This window comes from Bos mutus, chromosome 5 (assembly GCF_027580195.1).
Source record: "Bos mutus isolate GX-2022 chromosome 5, NWIPB_WYAK_1.1, whole genome shotgun sequence".
Lineage (NCBI taxonomy): Eukaryota > Metazoa > Chordata > Mammalia > Artiodactyla > Bovidae > Bos > Bos mutus.
Window position 1 is genome coordinate 6,396,806 of NC_091621.1, and position 10,517 is coordinate 6,407,322.

The window sequence follows — 10,517 nt, forward strand, 5'->3', positions numbered from 1 at the left end:
GAAAAGTGCCGGGCAGAGTCTACTCCAATTGGCTGACACTCTGAAGGGAAAAATTAGAAGAAGAAGGTCCAGGAGGAAGGGACCGAAACTAAGGCTGGCAGGTGCTGGCAGGTATTTTAATCACATTCTCAGGAAAATACGGACAAGCATGTTGTGTGGTTTCTAGCTAGAAACTGTTGAGGAAATAGGACAGCGCTAGCCTCATGTTGCTCTTTTTATGGAACAGACTGGAAATTCCTGGAAACCACAGCTACCTTGGAGGCAGTACAATTAGTTAGAGGAGTGTGGGCTAGAAGCTAGACACATCCTCCTAGCTCTGTGACGTTAGGCAAAGAACCTTATTCTAACCTGGTGGCCATGCAAGGGAGCTGAAAGTGCTCACGTCTGCTTCTTGGGGCCTGTTACCTAGGAGTGACTCAGATATTTTCTGCATTTATTCCCCGTTTCCCATGCTTAGACGGTAAAGCGTCTGCCTACAATGAGGGAGACCCGGGTTCAATCCCTGGGTCAGGAAGATCTCCTGGAGAAGGCAATGGCAACCCACTCCAGTATTCCTGCCTGGAAAATCTCACGGACGGAGAAGCCTGGGGGGCTACAGTCCATGGGGTCGCAAAGAGTCGGACATGACTGAGCAACTTTGCTTTGCTTTACTTTTACTGTATCTAAAAAGCCTTTGACAAAAAAAGAAAAAGGCTTTGACTTTGTGGACCACAACTCTGGAAAATTCTTAGAGAGATGGGAACATCAGACCATCTGACCTGCCTCTTGAGAAATCTGTATGCAGGCCAGGAAGCAACAGTTAGAACTGGACATGGAACAACAGACTGGTTCCAAATACGAAAAGGAGTACGTCAAGGCTGTATATTGTCACCCTGGTTATTTAACTTATATGCAGAGTACATCATGAGAAACACTGGGCTCGAAGAAGCACAAGCTGGAATCAAGATTGCTGGGAGAAATATCAATAACCTCAGATATGCAGATGACACCCCTCTTATGGCAGAAAGCAAAGAAGAACTAAAGAGCCTCTTAATGAAAGTGAAACAGGAGAGTGAAAAAGTTGGCTTAAAGCTCAACATTCAGAAAACTAAGATCATGGCATCTGGCCCCATCACTTCATAGCAAATAGATGGGGAAACAATGGATGGAAACAGTGGCAGACTTTATTTTTGGGGGGTCCAAAATCATAGCAGATGGTGACTGCAGCCATGAAATTAAAAGACGCTTGATTCTTGGAAGAAAAGCTATGACAAACCTAGACAGCATATTAAAAAGCAGAGACATTACTTTGCCAACAAAGGTCTGTCTAGTCAAAGCTATGGTTTTCCCAGTAGTCATGTATAGATGTGAGAATTGGACTATAAAGAAAGCTGAGCACCAAAGAATTGATGCTTTTGAACTGTGGTGTTGGAGAAAACTCTTGAGAGTCCCTTGGACTGCAAGGAGGTCAAACTATTCCATCCTAAAGGAAATCAGTCCTGAATATTCATTGGAAGGACTGATGCTGAAGCTGAAATGCCAATACTTTGGCCACCTGATGCAAAGAACCAACTCACTGGAAAAGACCCTGATGCTGGGAAAGACTGAAGGCAGGAGGAGAAGGGGATGACAGAGGATAACATGGTTGGATGGCATCACTGACTCAATGGACATGAATTTGAGTAAACTCCAGGAGTTGGTGATGGACAGGGAGGCCTGGTGTGCTGCGGGGTCACAAAGAGTAGGACACAACTGAGCAACTGAACTGAATTGTATTTAATCCTCACCACACAGGCAGTAAACAACAAAGTCAGAATTACCACCCACATCTGTCTACTCTAATAACCTATACTTCAATGAGGTGAAGAAAGGATCTTATCCCTGGGGGCCCCAGGGAATGAAGTCTCCCTGAGAATACTCGTAAAGAGTGTGTGTGGAAGGACAGGGGTGGATTACAGATCTTATGAGAGTGGTTAGCAAATAAAATGAGTGGTTCTTGGGTTTTCCTCCCAAAGACCCAGAAGGGAAATTCGAGTGTGGCCTGCAGACTGCACATAGAACTTGCCCCTTTTGGGGAGAGAATGGTGAGGAGAGGTACACACAGACCAAGGTCAAAAGCTCTGAGTACTTGCTTCTACAACAGCTCCCAAAACCCTGGTCCTCTAGAGGAGTTGCCACTGAAGCAATGAGGGCTGAAAGAAGACCACTTGTGTAAACCCCATGTGTTTTGAGGTCAGAGAGACTTGCAAGGCTCCTCTGTCCATCAAGATTTTTCCAGGCAAGAATACCAGAGTGGGTTGCCATGCTCTCCTCCAGGGGAATCTTCCCAACCCAGGGATCAAATCTAGGTCTCCTGCATTGCAGGCAGATTCTTTACCGTCTGTGTCACCAGGGAAGCCCAAGAATACTGGAGTGGGTAGCTTATCCCTTCTCCAGGGGATCTTCCTGACCCTGCAATCAAACCAGGGTTTCCTGCATTGCAGGCAGATTCTTTACCAGCTGAGCTACCAGGGAAGCCCTAGTGCTGCCAATTTCTTAGCTATGATATGGGGGCACCACTTCACACCCCCGCTCGAGCTTCGGTCTGCTTGTCTGCCAAATGGAACAACGGGATCCCCCTTCAGGGACAGCAGGCTCATACATGTACTGCAATAAGATGGAATGGAGAATATGGAAAATGATCTAACTTTAACATGACTCCTGACCTGCAGGACCCCAGTGAAGCCATGAGGCGGGTACTGAGGAAAGACAGGAGCTTCCTCTCTGCTATAGCTATGGTCTTTACCTCCTCTCCCCTCTTCTTCCTGCTATCCCAAGAACCATGAAACATCTGTTCCAACTTGCTCTCAGCACAACTGCAGCTCACTAAGCTGGTCCACATTCCTCCTCCTACCCTTATCCCAAACCGTCCAGGGCATTCAGCCCACAGCAACTGTCTGCTTTTTGTTCCCACATGCTCCCTGCTCTAGAGATGCCAACGTATTTACTATTCTCCAAGTACGAACCTTGTTCCTTTTCTTCTGTCTAAAGAACAGACTATCCTCTCCTCTGCTTATTGTCAAGGACACAACATCTAAAAAGTCATCTCCAGTCACCTCTTAAATCATTTACTGACCCCACCTCTGGGCACCCAGGGTACTTAGCTGGTGTATCAATGATATTAGCACATCGATGAAAACAGAACCTGTGAATCTACAGATTTGTATTATTTATATATTTCCCCAGCACAGAACCAAGTGCAAATAGTGGGTAAGTAATAGTAATATTATATAACTTCACTAGGAGGATTTCTGAAAAGTCTACTGAAAAAATCTAACTCATTAACTGAAAGGAGATTCTGTTGTGAACTGGGTACACTGACAGCAGGCTCCCAGGAAGCAAAGAGTGGACCAATGGCAGTCTCAGGTACTCAGACACGGGAGTAAGTAACTTGCAGGGTAGGTGGGGTAGAGGTGAGAAGAGAGGTAGACCATCAGCAGATTACGTGATACATGTATGCTCCATTAGGTTGAGGCTCCTCACTGCCTTTTTTGTTGGGCAAGAGAAAAGGATGTGGTTTCCATGGTACTGTAAATATTTTTAATCCAACAAAACCCCCTTCTCAACAAATAACCCTCCCAAATATCAGCTCATTAAACAAGACTTCTTGGATGAGAGAAAAATAACAGCTTCAAGGGAAAGCAAATGTAATTTGCATTTCCATAGGAAACTCTAGAATTATGAGAATTTCTTTGAAAGAATTCTGGGTTTCTGCTATAAAAAGATATTCCAAGTACAATAGTTACTTGGAATAGTTACTACACAGCCAACAAGACACAGGATAACCACACTGTTTTTTTTTTTTAACCACACTGATTTTATCCATTAAAAAAAACAAATAGAAACAACTTCCAGGTTATATGCTAGTCTCGTAAGAATGGATGGTGCACTGCAAGATCCCAGCTCAAGCCCCTCAACAGCACAAATGGACGAGCAGCTTCCCCCACGTACCTGTCTCCTCGACGTTCCACCCGTAGTTTCGAGAGTCTCGTAGGGCTTGACCTAACAATGCTGCTTGGTGCATCAGTTTTTTAGGTATGCAACCCACATTCACACACGTTCCTCCAAGACCTACAAAAGCATTGCAAAATCAGTTTATAGCCTGATGTACAATCCTCCAAAGAAAAGGGCCAATGGTTATTATCATTATAAGGGAGAGGGGAACTTCCCCATCTACCCCTCTTCAGTTCTTGTGGTTAGACAAACAAATCTGACATGAGACAGATCAACAGGAGAAAAAGAAATACATTTTAATTTGTGCACATGAGGCTTTCATAGAAATGGGACCTAAGAAGTAGCCAAATGAAACAGCTTTTCTATTTTTTAGACAAAGAAAGAATACATTTGTGAGGAACTGACAGGACAAAGAAACTGACGTTTTGGGTGCTCAATTAGTTAAGAATCAAAACAGAGTATGGGTTTGGGATAACAGGTAAAGAAGTAACAGTTTTCTTTACATTAGGCTTCTCAGCCCCAAATTCCCTATCTTTTGTGGAAAGGGTGTCTTTCTACTTCCTTAGATGTAGGGAGTGCACCTTTCATGTGACGTACTTCCTGCTTTCAGGCAACAGAAAGGAGGGCCAGAGTGTCCCACTGGTCGTTTATTAAGTAACTTTAATTCAAAATAATCAACGTGCCATAGTGCATATTTTGGGTGGCCCACTCCAAGCCCCAATGCTATTCTATGAAACATCGCAATTCATTAATGTAGTCAACACTGTTTATATGAGTTTATCCTTAAGTCACAACATTTCTAAGATCAGAGAGCCTTACAGACTAAACACCGCAAAACTGCCCTAAAACGAAAAGGAGCAGACTTCCACAACTTCCATGTACTTCAAAAATTCATAATTGACTGCTGATAAAAAAGCCAGATATTGAGACTTTACTTTGTGTACAACCTTATACTTGCCACTAAAGGGCATGGCTGGACTGCAGTGGGTCTGAAACCACATGCAAAGTTTGGTAAAGGCGATTTCCTGACAGTCCAGTGGTTAGGACTCCACACTTAACTGCCGAGGGCATGGGTTTGATCCCTGGTCGAACTAGGGGAACTAAGATCCCACAGCCACACGATGCAGCCAAAAAGTAATAAAAAAGTCTAGGGTACATGAGCAAATTTTCACAGAGATGGTCCACAGCCTTCACTGATTCTCACCAAAGGATTCATAACACTTTGCCTGTCCCTAAAAAGAGTTAGTGTCCCTGAACTTAAAGAACATGGTGATAACCTGTCTCCATTAGAACATAATGTAAGCAGCCCAAATGGAGAGGCACCCAAAATGCCAAGAGTGCAAGACGGCAGAGGACTGCACAGCTTGGGAAACCAGCAGCCCTCCAAGGAGAATGCTGGTTGAGTGGCACCACAGTGTGTGAGCTCCACAGGCCAGCAGGACTACATCCAGTACAAGAACATGCCTGACATGAGGTGACACCTTAACAAGTACCTGATGAATGAATGAATCAGAAATTGTGACACTGGCTTACCCAGACTTCCTGCCTCCTTCTAATTTCCACAGCCAAGTCATCTTGATGAAATTTACCTATCACATTACTCCCCTTCCCAAAGGTTTCCCATTATGCTTGGATTATCAGGACCAAATCCCTCATCTTGGTCCACAAGGACCTGTACAGTCTGACACTTGCCTTCCTCTCCAGTCTTAGCTCCAGCTTCTACTACCCATGCCACAACCACCAAACCTACCCCAGGGCCTTTGTATGTACCTTCTTGTGAGAAAGAGAAAAGTTGCCTGGAAGACTCTTTCTCAGCTTTTGGCAGGGCTGGCTCATTCTTACTCTTTGGGTTTCATCTAAAAGCCACCTCTTCAGAGATCGCCACTGATAACAGCCTCAAAGTTTAAACTCCTTTCTTTACCCAGTTCCTCTCTATTCCACCAAGTAACTTTTTCAGTACCATGTATCACAATTGGTAAAGTTCTTGTTCATCTTTTGTCTTCCACGAGAATGTAAACTCCACAGAAGCAGGAACTTCACATCAGGTCTACACATTCACTGCTATATCTCCACAGCCCTCGTTCATAGTAAGTGTTCAATAAATATTTATTGAATAAATAATGAACACAGAATTCACCAAGACTAAGAAGAAGCAAGGGCTATCCATTAAGGGATCTAATTCCAGTTCTTGTTGGACACAGGAGACAGATTTGAAACAGAAATCCAGGAAGAGTTTAAACTTTCACTTATTAAGCCCCTAAATATACTAAGTTACTCAAATATTTATCTTTAAATCATCAGAACAGCTGTGGATACGGTTTTGTATTATCTTGACTCTGTGCCAAGGAACCTAAGTATTCAACATTTAACTGGAGTCCATTCTGACCTAGCACAAGTGAAGGAGGTAGGTGTTTTGTTTGTTTTTTTTAATTTATTTAATTTCAAAATTGGATTTTAGAAGTCATTCAAACCAAAGCCAGGGGAAAATCTGCTCCTACAAATTCACTTCTAAGGTATTTTAAAAGCTTACCCCATCTAGTTCCAAGAGGGGTTGGAGTGACAAAATCCAGAACCATCACCTTCTTGTCATATTTGGCTGCCTCCTGGAAAATAAATTATTAAAATGAGTTGGAATGGTTGACATGATGGACTGGAAATGAACTATTAAAAATCAATGTTATTTTAACACAGTTATAATGTCTAAAGCATAACCAATTATTAATACCTGAGAATTTCATATACTAAGATGACTAGTGCAACTCCAACGTAAAAATTAAACAAGGGTAGTTCTAACAACATGCAGATTACAGTTGTCAGGATCTGACTACTTTCCCCATATCCCAGGACACACAAGGAGCCTTGCCTTGGCGGCTGCCAGTCCTCCAGAACCCCCTCCAATGATGATGAGGTCATAGTCATAGGGCTCCGGGAGATCCTTGGAGCCATTCATTTTCACTGGATTTTGAAGTCTGTTTTCCTGAGAAGCCTAAAGAAGAAAAACAATGGAAGAGAAAACAATTTAACTCAAAAGCAGCAATGTCTGAAAAGTTGTGAAAGGACCCTTTGAAGAAAAACAGAAGGCACTTCCAAAGGAGAAACACAGTTTGTTACATCACAGCACACAATGGGAAATGTTCACCCTTCCCTCAAGTGGTGATCAGTCACCTGCTTGGTGGTAGGACTGTCCTCATGCCCCCTCCACGTGGCAGACAGCTACTGTAACGGGTCTGCAGAGTACACAAAACTAAGGTCCTGATGGCCCAAAAGAATTAACTTACACCTGAGTTCAGTTTGATCAGCTTTTTCCTAGGATTTTTAAACTATGCTTTAAATTATATTTTAAAAACACCTGTACTGTATGTTTTTAGTAGACTCAATACAATTTGGCAAACATTTATACTTTCTAGTCAAAGGTAGAATAATGAGTATACGAAGGTTATAGAGTAAGATAGGACCCTGCAAACGGCAACTGAAACAAGTTAGCGAAGTATTTTTCTACATTGTTTAGGTAAAGCATAAAATCCAAAAATTCAGTAGAAAATCATTAACTGCCATTTACCTGCAGGAAAAGTTAAAAGTCCCTGCTTTCATAAGATGTTTTAAATAAACAGGGATGGCGGCGGGGGGGCGGAGTTAAATAAATAAGTGACCCTTAGGCAGATAAAGCTCATTTCTTTAATCTGCCTATGCATGAAGTTACCTATATTTACTTTCCATATACTTGGCATTTATAATATAAATTTTTAATTTTACAAAATCCTTTGATTCTACTAATTTTAAAACACACTAGTTACATATTTGGGTGGAACACTGTTTTGGTGATGCATTTAAAATTTCTTCTTATTAAAACAAAAATCTGCTAACATAAGAGAATGATTGGAACAGCTGTTACCAAACACACACACAAAATTTTTTAAATCAAGTTTTAACCTTCATAATCAAAAAAGCCCCCAGACTTACCAGCCCAGACTGTACATTTTCCTCCTGCCTACCATCAGATGTGGGGGGCAAAAGGCAGAGCTTAGGGTCAGTAGAAAAGGATGCTTGGGATGAGGAAAAGGGTGCGGTGTGAAAAGGTGGAGGAGGCGCGGCACGGCTGCCCGCAGGCAGTGCAGCAGGTATGCATGACGGTTCAGGGACTAAAGGGAGGACGCCTGGAAACCAGGAACAGCAGGGGCATGACTGCATCATCCTGACCGTCTGCACAAAAGGTCTAACATGAAAAGCTGGTAAACACAGCCAGTATTCATCAACTGGCATTATGGCGAGGTTCCTCCTCCAATGCAAGACACTGTGGGGAGAAAAACATCCCTTCAGATCAAAGGATCAATATGAGCTTCAGGTCGTAAGCATTACTCTCTCTAGCTGATCTCACAGCATAAGGGCTGACTCGCTGCTTTAGAAGAATTAACAAATAAATGAAGCTAGATGTTCTTCTAGGAAAATAACCATTGTTAATCTAAGCCTCAACACAGATGGTGCCAGAACACAATCACTGGCTGCCTATATAAAAACCACCCAGTTCCTATAACCACTTCCTCTACTATTGAATAAAACAAAGAAGGAAACTGTCATGCTGAAAAGCATGCTTCCTCCACCAACCATCATAATCTGCTCTCTACTGAAATTCTGTATCAGACCTGGGTTCTTATGGTTCAAGTTTAAGAAAAATTGTATCAACAAGTGCACCAATTTTACAAAGAAAGCTCTGAGTGAACCTGAATATTTTTAATTCTGTAAAGTAAAATCAGAAGGACAGGGAATTGAGGTATTCAGCTGACCCCAGAACTAAACATGATGTTTTAAAATTATAATCCAATTTAAAACTGAAGTTGCTGTCATTCAATTCTAAGGAAGAGGTTGCCCACCAGAGATGTAAGACAGACAGAAATACACCTCCTTCTCCTCTACAGCATAAGGAAGAAGCACACAGATGGCGTAAGGAGAGACGGGAGAAAAATGTCCCCCGTTCTCCAGTTAAATTGCTAGAAACAGTGGCCACTGACCAGAGCAGCTGATAAAGAACAGGAGTTCTCAAACTTTCAGTCTCAAGATGCCTTTAGAACCTTAAATTATTTAGGATTTCCCACAAAGAGCTTTGAATAATGTGGATGGGGCTTTGAATGTTAGAAACTAAAACTAAGAAAAAAATTTTAATATCTTAAATGTAAAAATATGTAAACTATTAAAATATCTTTAAAATTTAAATAAAAACATTACTGCTAAACATAAACAACTGATTAAAAACATTTTTAATTCGTGAGAAAAGTGGCATTATTTTATATCTTCATAATTCTCTGATGTTTGTTGGTAACAGACAGTGCACATCTCTTTTGTGTTCAGTCTGCTGCACCACATCGCCTGCTGTGTAACCTCTGAAAAACTCCATGGCAGACTTGTAAGAGAATCAGAGTGAAAAAGACAAAGAGCAAGTTACTATTAAGATCATTTTGACCTAAAGGACTTCTTGAAGGGGTAGGAGTTGGGGTGGGGATCTGGACCACATTTTGAGAACTACCCACAGAGATGTAAACATATACCCTCCTCTCCCCAGCAGCTGTTGGTGAGGCTTACAGAATGTACATTCTTCTATCTGCTTCTCAGTGCCTTTCCTCTAACCCACCCCTAGTAAACACTGCTCCAGACTCCCCAGAAAGGCACAATACAGAAAGCAATTAACATCTCTTTAAAATTAGAATAAGTCATCTTTATTCTCCCCCTCCAAAATCAGGCTCCAAATTCACTAAAGATGGTGACTGCAGCCATGAAATTAAAAGATGCTTGCTCCTTGGAAGAAAAGCTTTGACCAACCTAGACAGCATATTAAAAAGCAGAGACATTACTTTGCCAACAAAGGTCCATCTAGTCAAAGCTATGGCTTTTCCAGGAGTCACATACGGATGTGCGAGTCGGGACTATAAAGAACGCTGATGGGTGAAGAACTGATGCTTTTGAACTGTGGTGTTGGAAAAAACTCTTGAGAGTCCCTTGGACTGCAAGGAGATCCAACCAGTCCATCATAAAGGAAATAAACCCTGAACATTCACTGGAAGGACTGATGCTGAAGCTGAAACTCTAATACTCTGGCCACCTGATGCAAAGAACTGACTCACTGGAAAAGACCCTGATATTGGGAAAGATTGAAGGCAGGAGGAGAAGGGAATGACGGGATGAGATGGTTGGATGGCATCACCGACTCAATGCACATCAGTCTGAGCAAACTCCATGAGTTGGTGATGGACAGGGAAGCCTGGCATGCTGCAGTCTGTGGGGTTGCTAATGAGTTGGACACAACTGAGCAACTGAATTTAACTGATACTGACTGATTCTCCCCCTAAACACGACTCTACCCTTTGGGCAGATGTGTACTGGTCTTTGGTTTTTAACCCATTATATATGAGCTCTGGTGTCAAATTGACCTGGGTTAAAATACCTGCTCTACCATTCTCAAGGCTAGGTGATCTTGGCTATCACCTAATCCTTGGGAGTCTGATTTTACATTCTGTAAAATGAGCATGCCCTCTCAACTACTGAGTTTGAGATAA

The 10,517-nt window shown here is 42.2% G+C and overlaps 1 protein-coding gene across 1 annotated transcript in view; it reads right to left on the reverse strand.

Annotated features, from left to right (window-relative positions):
- The window catches only part of TXNRD1 (thioredoxin reductase 1), a 40,775-nt gene extending 32,819 nt beyond the window's left edge, over positions 1–7,956 (reverse strand). The window contains 4 exon segments of the mRNA XM_005899071.3: positions 3,970–4,089; positions 6,503–6,575; positions 6,836–6,958; positions 7,933–7,956. Of these exon segments, the coding sequence (XP_005899133.2) occupies positions 3,970–4,089; positions 6,503–6,575; positions 6,836–6,922 (280 nt within the window). The 5' untranslated portion in view covers positions 6,923–6,958; positions 7,933–7,956.
- Between the last annotated feature and the right edge of the window lie 2,561 nt (positions 7,957–10,517).